The 15,796-nt window shown below is 43.9% G+C and overlaps 1 protein-coding gene across 4 annotated transcripts in view; it reads right to left on the bottom strand.

Annotated features, from left to right (window-relative positions):
• Positions 1 to 6,467, bottom strand: part of TMEM65 (transmembrane protein 65) — a 47,508-nt gene extending 41,041 nt beyond the window's left edge. For 2 of the 4 annotated variants that reach the window (XM_021088951.2, XM_021088952.2), the window contains exon 1: positions 5,638 to 6,467. In XM_021088951.2, the coding sequence (XP_020944610.1) occupies positions 5,638 to 5,926 (289 nt within the window). In that variant the 5' untranslated portion in view covers positions 5,927 to 6,467. The remainder of the gene's footprint in view (positions 1 to 5,637) is intronic. The other 2 variants (XR_014843371.1, XM_085021710.1) reach the window with 2 other exon arrangements.
• Between the last annotated feature and the right edge of the window lie 9,329 nt (positions 6,468 to 15,796).

Raw genomic sequence — 15,796 nt, 5'->3', positions numbered from 1 at the left:
AAATGATAATTAAAGATTATTAAATAGAATATATCCATTTTGTAATGGGAAAGAAAAATTCTATTTACATGATCAGTTTTCTAGCCAGTAATCCTAGTTACAGAGCTACCCCAATATGCCCAGTAACTCTAAAGTATTCAAAATTAAGCTTGTTGGAATATACTGCTATAATTACATTCTTTCCATACTAATAAAATAATTAATCATAACAAAGCTTCATTTACTTATCCAAACCCAACATATAGAAGCTCTCATGTTGTTGCGAGAGATCCACAGATCATATCCTCATTCTGGGTCTTCTCCTCTTACCAGGTCTAGTTGGAGCTACACTTCTCTTATTCTTTCACTATTTCAACTAAGGCATCAAAATATTTTTATTCACAAATCTTTTTTTTGAGTGAAATTTTTTTTTTTTTTTTTTGCCTTCTTTCTTATTCTCTTTAAGCAGAAGCCAAGACTGTCTCCAATTCATCCTAGAGGCTATTAGCTTAATGGCACTGCCACTTTCTTACATAATCCTATACAAAGGGATGAGAAAAATGGGGATACTCTTGCTAAGAGTTTAAGATCCTGGAGTTCCCGCCCTGGCTCAGCAGTTAATGAATCTGACTAGCATCCATGAGGACGCAGGTTAGATCCCTGGCCTCACTCAGTGGGTTAAGGATCCAGTGGTGTAGGTCACAGACTTGGCTCAGATCCTGTGTTGCTGTGGCTGTGGCACAGACCAGAAACCACAGCTCCAATTTGAACAATATGACCTATAGCCTGGTAACCTCCATATGCCTCAGGTGTGGCCCTAAAAAGAAAAAAAAAAAAAAAAAAAAAGATCTTTAGTGGACTGGAACTCCATGAAAAATCATCCAAGTATGCTGTATGGGACATTCTCAAAATGAAGTTCCTTATCCTACCTTAAAGTAAATAATCACAAAAGGTGGGGAACTATAAGATGAAAGTTTTGAATTTCATGGTGTATCTATACAGATGTAAATAAATGGTAAAAAAAAAAAAATTATTTCAACATATACAATTACCACTTATACAGAGAAGCAGAAAAAAATGCAAGCTGATTAAGATCTAAATCAAATCAAAATCATTATGAGGTACCACCTTACACCGGCCAGAATGGCCATCCATCATCAAAAAGTCTACAAACAATAAGTGCTGGAGAGGGTGTGGAGAAAAAGGAACCTACTACACTGTTGGTGGGATTGTAAATTGCTGCAACCACTGTGGAAAACAGTATGGAGATTCCTCAGAAAACTAAACATAGAATTACCATTTGATCCAGCAATCCCACTCCTGGGCATCTATCCAGAGAAAACCATCACTCAGAAAGACACATGTACACCAACGTTCACTGCAGCACTATTTGCAATAGCCAATACATGGAAACAACCTAAATGTCCATCAGCGGAGGAGTGGATCAAGAAGATGTGGTACATATACACAATGGAATATTACTCAGCCATTAAAAGGAATGAAATTCCAGCATTTTTAGCAACATGGATGGACCTAGAAATTATCGTGCTAAGTGAAGTCAGACAATGAGACACCAACATCAAATGCTATCATTTGGAATGATAATACCATGTGGAATCAAAAAAAAAGGACACAATGAACTTTACAGAACAGATACTGACTCACAGACTTTGAAAAACTTATGTTTTACAAATGAGACATGTTGGGGGGTAGGGGGATGCACTGAAGGTTTGGGATGGAAGTGCTATAAAATTTGGTTGTGATGACTGTTGTACACCTATAAATTCATTAAGTAATTTAAAAAACTAAGTAAAAAAATAAAAAATAAATGGTAAAAAATTCTTTTAACATATACAATTACCACTTACACAGAAAAAAATTCAAGCTGATTAAGATTTAACACTGATTTAAAAAAACTGTTCTTTTCCTCTCAATATATCCCTTATTTGCTATATATAAAAGGAATCTCATTTTTAAAATATCTTAAGTATACATTTAACAAAAATATTCCCTAAGAAGGTCCTTTTCTCAAATTGTATCTTTCATTGTGCCCCCCTAAAAGCCAGCTCTTGCCTTCGTGTATAATAAGCAATAATTACAATCCCTACATAAGTGTGGAAGGCAGCCTCCAAGATGGCCCTCGATGATTTCCATTTCTTGGTATTCACCCCCTATAGAGTACCCTCCCACAGTGCACCAGGGCAAAAGAGGGTGGACTACTGCTTCTAAGACTGAGTTAAAAAAAACCTGTGGATTCCAGCTTAGGTCTCTCTCTCCAGACTAGTTATGGAGGAAGCCAGTTGCCATATCTTGAAACACTTAGGCAGCCCTGGAAGAGGCCCACAGAGCAAGGAAGTGAGACTTCTAGCTCACAGCCATGTGAATTAGCCTTCTTAGAAGTGGTTCCTCCAGCCTCAATCAAGATGCAGATGATGCAGCCCTAGCTGAAGACTTGATTACAGCTTCAAGAGAGACCCTGAGCCAAAAAGCACCCTAAGCTGTTCCAGAACTTCTGATCCTCAGAAATCCTGAGACAATACATGTTTAAGTCACTATCTTTTACGATCATTTGTTATATGGCAATGTATAAACAATGAGCACCGCCTATCCTTCAATAACCAAACTGATGTATTTGGAAAAGTTTTGAAAATATTATAAATAGAAATAGTAATTGTAAAAATTGAAAAACAAATTTGTTTAAAAATCTCAGCTAAAATTCAAAGGCAACTGTAATATCAACTTGTCAGTCCTACTTATAAAAATAATGACCCAATAATGCATTAACAGAAGATTGGACTATTTTCTGGAAGAATTGAGGGCAGGCTGAACAGATATGTTGAACACAACATTGATTTTTTTTTTTTAAACTGGGGAGGAAATCAGTTTGTAATATAAAAATCACTATATCTTACTTAACTATAACAAGACTTCCCACCAAGTCTGCTTTATCTATTTACAAACTGGTTCTATTTGGGATGGAAATGCTATAAAAGTGGGTTGTGATGATTGTTGTACAACTATAAATGTAATAAAATTCACTAAAAAATTTTTAAAAACTGATTCTAAAGCTTTATTTGGTCACAGATTATATCAAATGCCTACTGATAAACACAGAGGAAAGATAAGGGCAAATGCACCAAATTTTAGCAGTAGAGATTTTTTTTCCTGTAATGAATGTTTCCATACCAAATCCAAAACACTTCATTAGATGATACAAGCACACATCCCAAGAACACAAACTTCCTATTATGAGAAACAGCTCTTTTAACAGAATTTATTTCATTAGAAAGTGCACTTAGTACATACACATTTAGCACATGGGTTGAGTTTTTATAAACATTCAAGGGGAGGGGAGGGTAAAAAAAATAAAATAAAAACATTCAAAAGGAACAATAAAAGAAAAACATGGGAGTTTTTCATTTGTCTGGGGAGAAAAACTGATTTCAGCAATAGAATGAGCGGTATGCATTCTCAACATAATAAAGCCCCTTCACCTTAAATGGTTAATGAATAGGGTAATTTAGTAGATAACTGATGATCCCAGTTATCTCCAAAGAAACTATACATATTGATATTGAAAACACTAAGACTATACCAAATATTAAAGCATCATCATCAATAAGTGTCATTTGAGTCAAAGGGCAATAATTTAGTCATCAACACTGCCAAAATCAGTTGATTAAAACTGTGAAGTTCTTTAGTTTATACAGAATAAGCATCTGACTACCACATTGTTTCCTATATCCTTTCCATTTATCTTGAAAAAAAGACAAATTGGCAATTTCTCTCTCATATAACTCACATATTACTGAGTGTAAGAGATGCTAACTGATCTCCATTGACTGAAGTTAACAGCTACTTTACAGAATATTTAAAACCATGTTAAATTTTAAAGTACTGTCTCCATTGGGAAATGCAGCATCCTCATCAAAACGTGCTAAAACCGTAAAAGGCATGAGGTAAATGTACCCATTTGTATCACAAGACATGCTTTTCAAGAACTGTCATAAAATCATATTAATAAGGCCCTCCAATCGTGTAACAATGTTAATGCATAATTTCTAAGAAACTACTCAATGAAGACCAAATGTGTTCAAGTCGTCTTGCCCATGAACAAAGAGTCCTAAAACTGATGCTCCAGTTTTAGGACTGTCTTTATAGTTTTCCAAGAAGCACATTTTCAGAATTGAGTATTTTAAAACCAAACTGATGCACACATAGCTTACAAATATGCGAGTATTTGATTATGACTTCATATAATATCATGATTATACATTTAGTAACCTATTGATTGCGATGTTGCATTTTTCCTGTAAAAGCATTGTCAGTAGACAATGTCTGGAATCATCCAATACTATAAATTGGGCCACAATTCCCTGAGCAAAGAAAAAAAAAAAAAAAAGCAGTTAAAAGGCACAACTAAAAAAGTTTCTGAAGAAGGATTACAGAAAAGGCATAATTGTTTCCTCCACTCAGGTACATACATAGACCATAGTACTTTCAACTGCCCCTGGCAAATCAAACGCCTTGTTCCAAATAAATGTATTCTTAAGGAATCTATGGAATGTTTATGTACCAACTAACCTTGAGAAGAGGAATACTTAAAAACAAAATAAACAAAAAAAACACTTTCAAACACACCAGAATGTAATATAAAATAATAATGTATTCGGTCTGTGTCACCGCATTTAAATGGCAAAAGTATTTTAAGACTGTTTATTTGCTCCCTTCATCCTTTTGATTTTCTGACTTTTTCAGCTTTTTCACTTGGACTCAAACTCTGACCTACCAGCATTGTGCACTGGTTTTAAAAATATCCTCTTTTAACATGTTAGCTTAAAAATAGCTTTGCTTTCACCATTCCGAATTATTTTTGCGCATAAATCCAAAATACTTTTGCTTTTTACTGTAGAGCCACAGATTTCCAGAAAAAATACCTCCTTATCTACTGCATTCTTCCCTCCTCTAGGGAAACCACAAAAACTGGGGTTTAACTTGGCAACACCCAACCTATGATGGGCTTGCAAGTATGTATCTGCAGATACTGGTTTGACCCATTCTTTCCATTCCCCAGGAAAATGTTTCCTTCGGCTGCTTAAAAGAATACAACTACAGATTTGTGCAAAGAAGCAGCTGAGAGCAACTCCGCCTTACGAAGCAACAGCCCTTCTTTTGGACACCCATACACCTTGTTTTAGGATCATTCAACAAAGTTTCTTCCTGCGTCTAGGCTTTGCAGCGCTTTTGAAGGAGGCACTGCAGGCCACTCGCGTGGCTGCACGTTCACCGGAACGCAGCAAGGGCTTGGGGGCAGGAGGGCTGCGGGGGGGAGCGGGGCTGGGGGGAGGACACAGCCAATCTAAACAAAATCAATTCAGCATCCGTCGGCAATTGGGGCTGAAGCGCCGATTTTGAGGCTGGGGAGGAACCAGCCAAGCGCTGGCCCTGGCACGATCCGCCCCGTCCTACCTGCCCCGGGGACACTTAGGAGGCGGAAAGTTCCCCCCGTCGGACGTCCCAGGCGCCGGGCCAGGCGGGCGAGGGGGGCGGCGGCGAGGAGCCCGGGCCGAGCGGTGGGCAGCCTCCCGGGGCGCCGGTGGGGGAGGGGAGGGCGCCCGGCCCCCGCCCCCCGGCTCGCCCCCCTCGCGCCTCCCTTACCTTGGGCGATGGCAATGGACTCGAAGCGGTGCAGCTCCTTGAGCAGGCAGGTCCTCTCGCTGGAGTGCAGGCTGTAGATGAAGTCGCGCGCGCCCTGCGCCGTGTTCAGCGCCTCCATGGGTTCCTTCTTCGGGTGGGTACCCAGCGCCCGGGGGCCGCCCGGGGCCGCGAGCGCCAGCAGCCCCCGCCCGCAGCCGCACCAGGACGGCGGGCGGGGCGCGGCGGCGGCCGGGCCCGGCCTCAGGCTGCGCGCGGTCCGGCTCCTCAGCAGCGGCAGCAGCCGGGACATGGCGGGCTGAGGAGCGAGGACCCCCGCGGCAGCCCGGGAGGGAGATTTCTGGCGCCGCTGCGCGAAGAAGGAGCTGGGCTCAGCTCGACCCCGCCCCGATGTCCTCCTGACAGGCAGCCGAGACGCCGGGCACCATGCACTCCCCGGGCCCACGCGGCTGTCGCCTCCTCTTCCGTCCTCCTTCCCTTCCCAAAGGCCAGTGGCGCCTCCAGTCCCTTCCGACGACAAAAACTTTCTCTGAGGCAGCCGGGCCGGGAGAGCGCTCCCGGAGAAGGCGGGCGGGCTGTGCGGGCGGGCGCCTCCCAGCTGAGGAGAAGCGGCGCGGGCGGGCGGGCGGGTCCGGCAAGGGTTAGTGTCTGTCAGTCTGATCTTCCAGAGGGATGAGTCAGCCACGCGCCGCCCTTCTCCAGCACCGCCCTCCTCTGTCTCTGGTTTTCCCACCCTCTCACTTGCCCTAGTCCCCACTCCATACGACTCCCGCGCCCTCACAGCAACCACGCTCTCAGGCCTCAGACGCCATCACTACCCCTAGCGGCGATACAGTGGGTAACAGGGCGGGGCGAAGGAAAGGGGCGGGGCGCGGCGGGGCCGCGCAGGCGCAGTATGCAGATTCGCAGGCCGCGGTTTCCCCCCCCCCCGCCCCGGGAAAGGAGTGTGCACGCGCTTCGGGTGCGTGAAGGTGGAGGGTGAGAAGGCTAGCACTCCTTGCGCTGGCCTCCGTCACGTTTCTATCGGCTGTGGGGAATTGGGAAGAAGAGCTTTGAGCCACTCGCTCTGCCAGGTAATGTGGCTACGACACGGCCCGCTGTAGCGCCGGGCCTGAGTCTTAAATCTGAGGTTAATTCTGAACGATGCTCCGGCTTGCGGCCCCCTTCGCCTGGCCCCGGCCGAACCACAGAGCCCTATTCAGGCTTTGAGGGACTGAAGAGCTCAAGCGGCGCCCTTTGCCAAGTCCATGCATACCACCGCTTCCGCCAGACACTCGGGTCTCTGAGGCACCTACTCTGAGAGCTCCAAAGAGAGGGTGAGGCCAGTTCTCCCCTTTCCCAAGAAGAGTCTGAGACTGAAACCTTGATGCTGAGAACACCTTTCCCCTTTCTGATGCAAGCAGCTTGCAGATTGTTAATGCCGGAGCCTGAGGCAAGAATGTCACAGACCTTTCCCAGGTGTTTGTTAAGGTTTGTTTGGCTGTTTCTTTCTCTCAGCTGAGGCAGAAAATATTTTGCGAGCCTCCCCCATTCCCACATGTCCTAGGCATCTTGCAAGGCCCCATACGTTCATAGGGTCTCCTGTTCTGAGCTTTCATTTATCTCTGCCTGAGGGAGGAGATCTCAGCTTTATCTGAACCTGTCTCATGACACTTAGGCTTCCTGTCTTCTTAGAGAATAGATCCACTTAGAGAATAAATCTGCTCAAGTGTAATCAAGATCTAAATCCTATCCTTATCACATGCACTGTTACACCCAGCCCAAGAGCAGTGTATGCAGTAGACATGCTATCATAGTGTAAATGCGATGTATAAATGCGAATCAGAGGAGGAACATTATCGCTAAATCCTCCTGCCTTCAAAATGGTTCTCAAAGTGTGGCCTTTGGGCAGCAGTTTGTTAGTTATGCAAATTCAAATTCCGGTACTCCACCAAAGACCTTCGGACTCTGAAAGTGGGGGGTGGGCCCAGTCATCTGCATTTTAACAAGCCCTCCAGTTAACACTGAAGCACACAAAAGTTTGAGAACCACTTCACTAACTTAAACATGGAAAGCATTGTTTACATTTTTTAATTTGATAGCAGTGCAGTAGTGTAATAGTGACAATTTAAAATGTTCTCTGGGAGTGCCCGTCGTCATGGCTCAGCGGAAATGAGTCTGACTAGTATCCATGAGGACACAGGTTCGATCCCTGACCTTGCTCTGTGGGTTAAGGATCCGGCGTTGCCGTAAGCTGTGGTATAGGTCACAGATGCAGCTCCGATCTGGTGTTGCTGTGGTGTAGGCCATAGGCCAGCGGCTACAGCTCCTATTCAACCCCTCGCCTGGGAACTTCCATATGCTATGGGTGTGGCCCTAAAAAAATTTTTTTAATTAAAAAAATAAAAATAAAAATGTTCTCTGAAGTTCCCTTGTGGGGAAACAGGTGAAGGATCTGGCATTGCTGCCGTGTGGCTCAGGTGCAACTGTGGTGTGGGTTGGATCCCTGGCCCAGGGAACTTCCACGTGTGCAGTTTCAGTTTGGGGGGAACAGGGATGTTGTCTGTGGAAAATGCAAGGTGTTTATGTAGAGACTTTATCTTTGAAACACCCTACAACCTCCAGTGTGTGTTAGAATCTTAGGCAGAGCTATTCAAGTCTTAAATTCTTGGGATTTCTACCGCCCTCCCCCAACATCCCTTACTCCCAAGAGATTCTGACTCATTGGGCTTGAAGTGGGGCCTGGGAAGAGAAGTTTGAAAGAAGCTCTTCAGTAAGAATTCCCAACAGTCACCAGGACACCAGTTTTTGTGTATGGGCTCTAGGAACAGATTGCCAAAATTTGATAACTGTATCAAACACTTCCTAGCTATGTGTGTTAGGTTGTTGAGTAGTCATTCCAGTGAATCATGCCTTATGGTATCCACTCCCTTGTGTAGACTTGTCCCAAATGACTGTGCGCTTGGCCACGCGAGTTGCTTTAAACAATAAGTGGGACATCAAAACCCTGCTATGGTAAGTGCTTGTTCCTTGGGGCTTGCTCTAATGTGTTTGCTGTATGCTTTATGAATATTCATTTCTGCTATGGAAAATAAGAAAAACCAAAATGTAGATGCAATTTGCTTATGAGACATTACACAGAGTAAATGGACATGCATTGAACATAGATTAAAAAAAAATCAGGAGTTCCCGTCGTGGCTCAGTGGTTAACGAATCCGACTAGGAACCATGAGGTTTCGGGTTCGATCCCTGGCCTTGCTCAGTGGATTAAGGATCCGGCGTTGCTGTGAGCTGTGGTGTAGGTTGCAGACGCAGCTCGGATCCTGCATTGCTGTGGCTCTGGCGTAGGCCGGTGGCTACAGCTCCAACTCAACCCCTAGCCTGGGAACCTCAATGTGCTGTGGGAGCAGCCCAAGAAATGGCGAAAAGACAAAAAAAAAAACCCACAAAAAACAAAACAAAACAAAACAAAAAAAAGTGAAAGTGCTACTTAAGGATGGGAGATTGACCAAGTGACATTTAAAAACTCTAGACTGACAACTATGTCATCCCTAAATTGACCACCAACTAGTGACACCCATTATAGCCCCATTATGGGCTCAGGTAGTTGCTACACAAGAAAAGCAGATAAATCCCTAGCTACCCAGCCAGCTAATGGCCAACTTGCGTCTCTGTCATTCAGATATATGACAGAACAGATGCATGTTAGTTTCAGGGCCCTTCAATCTGCCAAAACCTCTCACTTACCATGGTCCTTAAAACAGTGCCATCTGCGGGGAAAACTGACATGTCAGAGAGGGTTAGGGCATATTTAGGTGTATGGAAAAATTTAGGTGTATGGCAAAATTTAGGTGTATGGTCCTTCCACCCTGCTTATACCCTATCCTAAGCTTATTTACATATTCCATCTCTTTCTCCTTGCTTCTCCCTCTGTTCTAAATTAATTGATAAACTGGGTTACTATTGCTACTCTTCAAGTGAACACATTTTACCAACCATAGTGTTTATTTTGCTCATGATTTTGTGTCAGAAATTCAGGAAGGGCTTGCTTGGGCAGTTCTTTGTTGGAGTCCCTTATCAGATGTCAACTTCGTGTGTGGTCATTTAAATGCTCATCTGGACTGGACATCCAAAATGGCATACTCATGCAGCCGACAGTTGATGCTGGCTGTTGGCTGGCTGGAAGCTCAGCTGGAGCTGTCAACCAGAGCACCTTCACACACCCCCTCCAGCCTGGCAGACTTCTCCCCTGGCTTCCTGGGGAGGTGGCTTCCCTGAGAGCGACTGTCTGAAAAGAACCAGGTTCATGGCTTTTTCTGACTTATCCTAAAAAGTCATGCAGCAACACTTTCACTGTATTCTACTAGCTGCCAGCAAGCCACTAAGGCTAGCCTAGATTCAAGAGAAGGGGATATGAACCCCTCCACCTCTCAATAGGAGCAATGTCAAAGAATTTGGGGACATCTTTTAAAGCTGCCACATAAACAATGTGATTCAAGCATCTTAATTTGTCTTATAAACCTATGTGTTCCATTCCCATGGTACAGCCTGTCTGGAGGTATACTTGAAGGCTGCTGCCATTGCATCAAGGTCATTTTCCACACAGCATTTGCCCTTTTGGAGTTTGGCTGCCATATAAAAATGGCAGAGTATCCTGTCCTGCTGGAAAGGCCACATGAGGAGGAGGTGACAGCCACTAGCCCCAGATGACAGCATTGCAAAGTGGCTGAGATCATTAGCTCTGAAGCCAAACTGCCTAGATTTGAGTCCCCACTCTGCCATTTACTACCCTTATCACCTTGAGCTAATAACTCAATTTTTCCATGACTGCTCATCACTTTGTTGGGGAAAAGGCCATGTTTCTAAGTTTGCTCATCTGTTAAATGGAGATAAGGGCACCTGCTTTCAAGGGTTGTAGTGAAAGTAAATACCTGTAAAGCATTTCAGACAGCACCCGGAGCATGTAAGTGCTCAATAAATTATTATTATCCAAATTCCTGTGGACTGGAGTTCTCCAGTGGCTCAGCTGCTTAAGGATCAGGTGCTGTCATTCAGCAGCTTGTGTTGCTGCTGTGGTGGGGTTTCAATCCCTGGCCTGGGTACTTCTACATGCAGAGGGCACCACCAACCAACCAACCAACCAAATTCCTGTGGACCTCTCAAACCTCTAGGATTAGGTCCCTGGACTCTAATTTGAGCAGTATCTATCTAGCTGTCATTTAATACACATGTAATGTGGACTAACCGGATCCCCTGTCCATTCTCTGAACACTTGAACACCCTCAGTAAGGACAAATGGGGGAAGTGGAAAGGAGCGAGGGTTTGGGGGTCCATGTATGGAGCTATGGACAAATATAGGGTAAGGCAGGTCTGTCTGCTGATGACAAGAGAAAGGTTGTAGAGAAATGGGAGAGTGCTGAGAAGGCAGTGCCAGCAGGTTAGAGAAGGATACAGAAATGGAAGAGGGAGAGAAGGAGGGCCCAGAAGGCAGTCTTGGCCTGGGTTTAGCCCAGGCTGCTCCTCACTTGTGAAGATGACAGACATCATGCCTTAGTTAACCATCACAGTCTCCTTCTCATGAGAGCTTGCTGCTGAATCAACAGTCCACAGTAGGTTACATCATGCAGATGCTCTCCAAAGTTCCTGGCATCCCTGTGGCTGGCAGGGCACAAGGCCATTTGCTGTCCACATCTTACGATACGTTATACACCCACCTATTGCTGTCCACTGTAAAATTCTAGAAAGTGCTGCTTTACTTCACAGGACCTTTTTTTTTGGGGGGGGGGGCCTCCCCACAGTATATGGAGTTCCCAGGCCAGGGGTCAGATTCCAGCCGCAGTTGCAGACTTACACCACTGCTGCAGGAATGCTGGATCTTCTACCCACTGTGCCAGGTTGGGGATCGAACCTGCCTCCCAGCACTCCAGAGACACCACCAATCCCATTGTGCCACAGCGGGAACTTCACTTGGTGGGACCTTTAATCATTTCTTCCACCCACATTTTTCTAGTTCTCTTATTCTCATCCATCAAGTCTTAGTACTCTGACCTCTGGAAGTCCCCTGTCCCATCTGGGTTGTGGTGACTCAATTGCTGCTTCACAATGAAAACCAAAAAAAAAATTATTAGGAAAATCAAAGAAGACGTATAAATGGAGGCAAATACCAATTCATGTTTGGAAAATTCAGTGATATAAGATGACAGTTCTCCTCAGATTAATCTACAAACTCAGTGCAATCCCAGTCAAAATCTCAGCATGATTTGTGTCTCAGTATATGTGTGTATGAAGTTGTCCAACTGATACTAAAGTTTATATTGCAGCACAAATGAAGGCAATATAGTTATACCAGAAAAAGCATCCCCACCCACCCACCCCAGCCCTGCCAGGTTCACACCCTAACTCTAATGCTTACTGGTTGTATCAATTTGGACAAGTTGTCTATGACTCGAAGTCTTGGTTTGAGGTTTCTTGTTATTTAAAATACTGACCCCACAGAATCATGAGTATAAGATGAGTTAATATATGTAAAACACATGGTACAATACTTAACATGTAGTAGGTGGTCAAAGAAAATGATAGGTGGTTTTAAAAGGCACTGTGATTCAAAAGTTAGTGTTAGCAGTAAACAGTATATCTAAAAGTATCAGAAGCTCATATAACCTCAGAGCTAAAAGAAAGAGAATCCAACTAGAACCCCATTTTCTCTCTTTTTTTTTTCTTTTTTCTTTTTTTTTTTTTTTTCTTTTTTTTTGGCTCTTTATGGCCACACCCATGGCATATGGAGGTTCCCAGGCTATGAATCAAATCAGAGCTACAGCTGCCGGCCACAGCCACAGCCACAGCAATGTGGGATCAGAGCCCCATCTGCAACCTACACCACAGCTCACAGCAACGCTGGATCCTTAACCCACTGAGCAAGGCCAGGGATCAAACCGGAATCCTCATGGATCCTATTCGGGTTTGTTAACTGGTTAGCTACGAAGGGAACTCCTAGATCCCTGATTTCTCAATGTTTCTTCACTCTTCAACTTCCTGCAGTCTAGCTATTCAGTTTCCAAAGGACAAGTTTGGAGTTAGAAATTTGAGAGCTGTCAGCATCGAGGTTTCATTTAAAGCTTTAAAACCAGCCAGGTTTCCTGTGGGTAAAGATGGAAATAAGAGGAGAGTTTGGGGTTGACCCTCTGACTCTTCACCATCAAGAGGCTGGAAGAGGCAGAGGAGCCAGCCAAGTAGGAGCAACACCAGAGGACAACCATGTTTATTGTCCTTCTTGCTGTTTCTATCATTAGAAACACCCAGAACAATGTTCCCTTGATATCATACTGGTCCTTATTATTCTTGGGATATTGGATGATTTTTTTTTAACTTTCTTCTTTGCACTTATTTTGATTACTTGAGTGTGTTTATGATAAGGTATTTGTAATTTTTTTTTTCTTTCTTTTCTAGGATCACTCCTGCGGCATATAGAGGTTCCCAGCCTAGGGATTGAATCAGAGCTGCAGCCACCAGCCTATGCCACAGCCACAGCAATGTGGGATCAGAGCTCCATCTGCAACCTACACGACAGCTCACAGCAACGCCAGATCCTTAACCCACTGAGCAAGGCCAGGGATCGAACCCACAACCTCATGGTTCCTAGTAGGATTCGTTAACCACTGCACCACAACAGGAACTCCAAGGTGTATGTAATTTAAACAAAAAGAAAGCTTTACTCTATAGAGGAACTACAGGATACTTTGGGTATGAAAAACACCTGGAAAATCCTAAATAAATCCTAAATAAACTCTCTTTTTAGGTCCTTTGCATTTTTCTACAGCAGTCATTTCATTACTTCCTCTCATCACCACCTCATTTTGCTACTTCTTTTTAAACAATTTAATCTGCATGTTAGAAAGTGTCCATCTCTGGGCAAGGAGTAGTATCTCATGGAATCAGGTTGGAAAATATAAGAGAGGGGCTATCAATTGGATCTCAGAACTCCTATGTCAATGTCATACTCCAAGAGGTTATAATTATCTGTCCATAGGTGTACCTGTAGGCAACGAGACTGTGACTGTCCCACAAACAACATGAGAAGTGCATATACACATAACACACACACGTGCACACCCCTGCTGACTCAGGGCAGTATTTTGTAACTTTTCCCCCTTCCAGGTTGCCCATTGTGTTTGAGAGTGGGCAGGGATTTTGACCAAGGTAAATGTAAACAACAGAACAAGGGAGTTCCCATTGGGGCTCAGCACTAATGAACCCGACTAGTATCCATGGGGATGTGGGCTCGATCCCTGTCCTCGCTCAGTGGGTTAAGGATCTGGCATGGCTGTGATCTCTGGTGTAGCTCGGATCCCGAGTGGCTGTATCTGTGGTATAGGCCGGCAGTTGTAGCTCCGATTCGACTCCTAGCCTGGGAACTTCCATATGGCCCTAAAAAGCAAAATAAATAAATAAATGAATAAATAAATAAACAACAAGGCTGTAAAATGCCTTCTCTTCAGACTTTAAACTTGAATTTTTAGGCTTCCAAATGGTTACATGCCCCAAGAACGGTTTTTGAAAAATTACTCCACCTTTGAGCCCAGTGGAAGGAAAGTTCCTGTTTGTATTTGAAGGGAAATATGGCATGGATTCAGACTTTTCTGAACACCTTTTCAAATAGACTTATTAAATCATCTTCTAACACTAATTCAAATAATATTGACCCCTCCCCGCTCTGTACTAGCCACCAAGCTAGGACTGGGAGTATAAAGATAAAAAGATAATTTGTTTAAAGCCAAGTTTCTATTTTAGACTGAGTATTTTCACTGCTCTCAGTTAACTGCTGTTCAGCAGAATCAATTCTCAGGGCCTGAGAGAATTTTTCTTGTTCTCCCTGAAGTTGGGGGTGACCGTGTGACTTGCTTTGGCCAATGAATGGAAACCTAACCCTTTTCACTTCCAGATGTAGGCACTTAGTTGCCTGTGCTCAGCTCTCTAGCTCTCTCCTTTCCTGGCACAGTGAGGTTCACAACATGTGCTAAAATGGAAGTTTCAGGAAACTGAAGAGGCAGGGAGTCGTAAGCTAATAGAGGAGGACACCTCCCCTGGAGAGTTGCCTCAATCCATGGCAGATTTTGTGTGACAGATAAATAAACTTTTTTTGTGTTGAGTCAGTGTGATTTAGGCAAAAGCTCACATACTATGACTAATACAGCTCCTAGTTGACTCTGTTTCTTATGTTTGAATGCCTTCCTTCTCTCCTTCTATTTATTGAAAAGAGCATTTGTTTTGGGCTCCAGGGTGTTGGTTTTTCCTTGGGATATAGGGAAACAGGGTCCTCTTATCTTTTGTCTGGTTTCTGAGCTTTATGTGGATCTGGGGCCACAGATACAGATTTGGGAATCGACAGCATTAAGGAAGTGGTTAAATCCAGGCGTTGGATGATGTTGTATAGAAAATATGTAAATGAAAATGTAAGAGGACAGAGACCTGGGAAACAGCAGTTTGGGGATAAGCAGTGAAAAAAGAAAGAACCGAAGGAAGAAAGTAAGAGGATGTGGCAAAAGGAAAATAAAAAAACAAGAAACCAAAGGATGATAAAGTTTCTAGAGTGATGGTTTAGAGTTTCAAATACAGTGGCAAAATCAAGCAAATTAAGGACAAGATAGTACTGATCAGAAATGATGGGAGTGGATGTAAATGGGTGAAAAAGGTTTCCCAAGCCCAGAGTTACTGGGAGAATAGATGACATCAGCAAGGTAATACAAGGTGGGAAGCAGATCCCACCTGATGATAACTAACCTGCTGGATCAGAGGGAGGCAAAAACAGCTGGAATGGAACCACTTAGAAGGTTCATTCACGTTAACAGCCTCAAAAATTACAAGAATTGGAGGTGCCTGTGCCTCTAAAGGCAGAGCTATACTTGAACTAAAAATGGAAGGTTGAAGTGAAAGTTTTTAAAGGAGCAGTTATTATTATGATAATTCTTATTGCTTTTCAGGGCCGCACCCAAGGCATATGGAGGTTCCCAGGCTAGGGGTTGAATCGGAGTTATAGCTGCCAGCCTGTGCCACAGCCCCAGCAATGCAGGATCCGAGCCACATCTGTGAACTACACCACCGCTCATGGCAATGCCGGATCCTTAACCCGCTGAGTGAGGCCAGGAATCAAACCTGCAACCCCTTGGTTCCTGGTCGAATTTGTTTC

The sequence above is a fragment of the Sus scrofa genome, chromosome 4 (assembly GCF_054392235.1).
Source record: "Sus scrofa isolate SSC_HxYL_T2T_F1_AM1 chromosome 4, Sscrofa_HxYL_maternal_Yorkshire_Landrace_v2.0, whole genome shotgun sequence".
Lineage (NCBI taxonomy): Eukaryota > Metazoa > Chordata > Mammalia > Artiodactyla > Suidae > Sus > Sus scrofa.
Note: the sequence above shows the minus strand (reverse complement) of the source record. Positions and strands in the feature narration are given on the sequence as shown.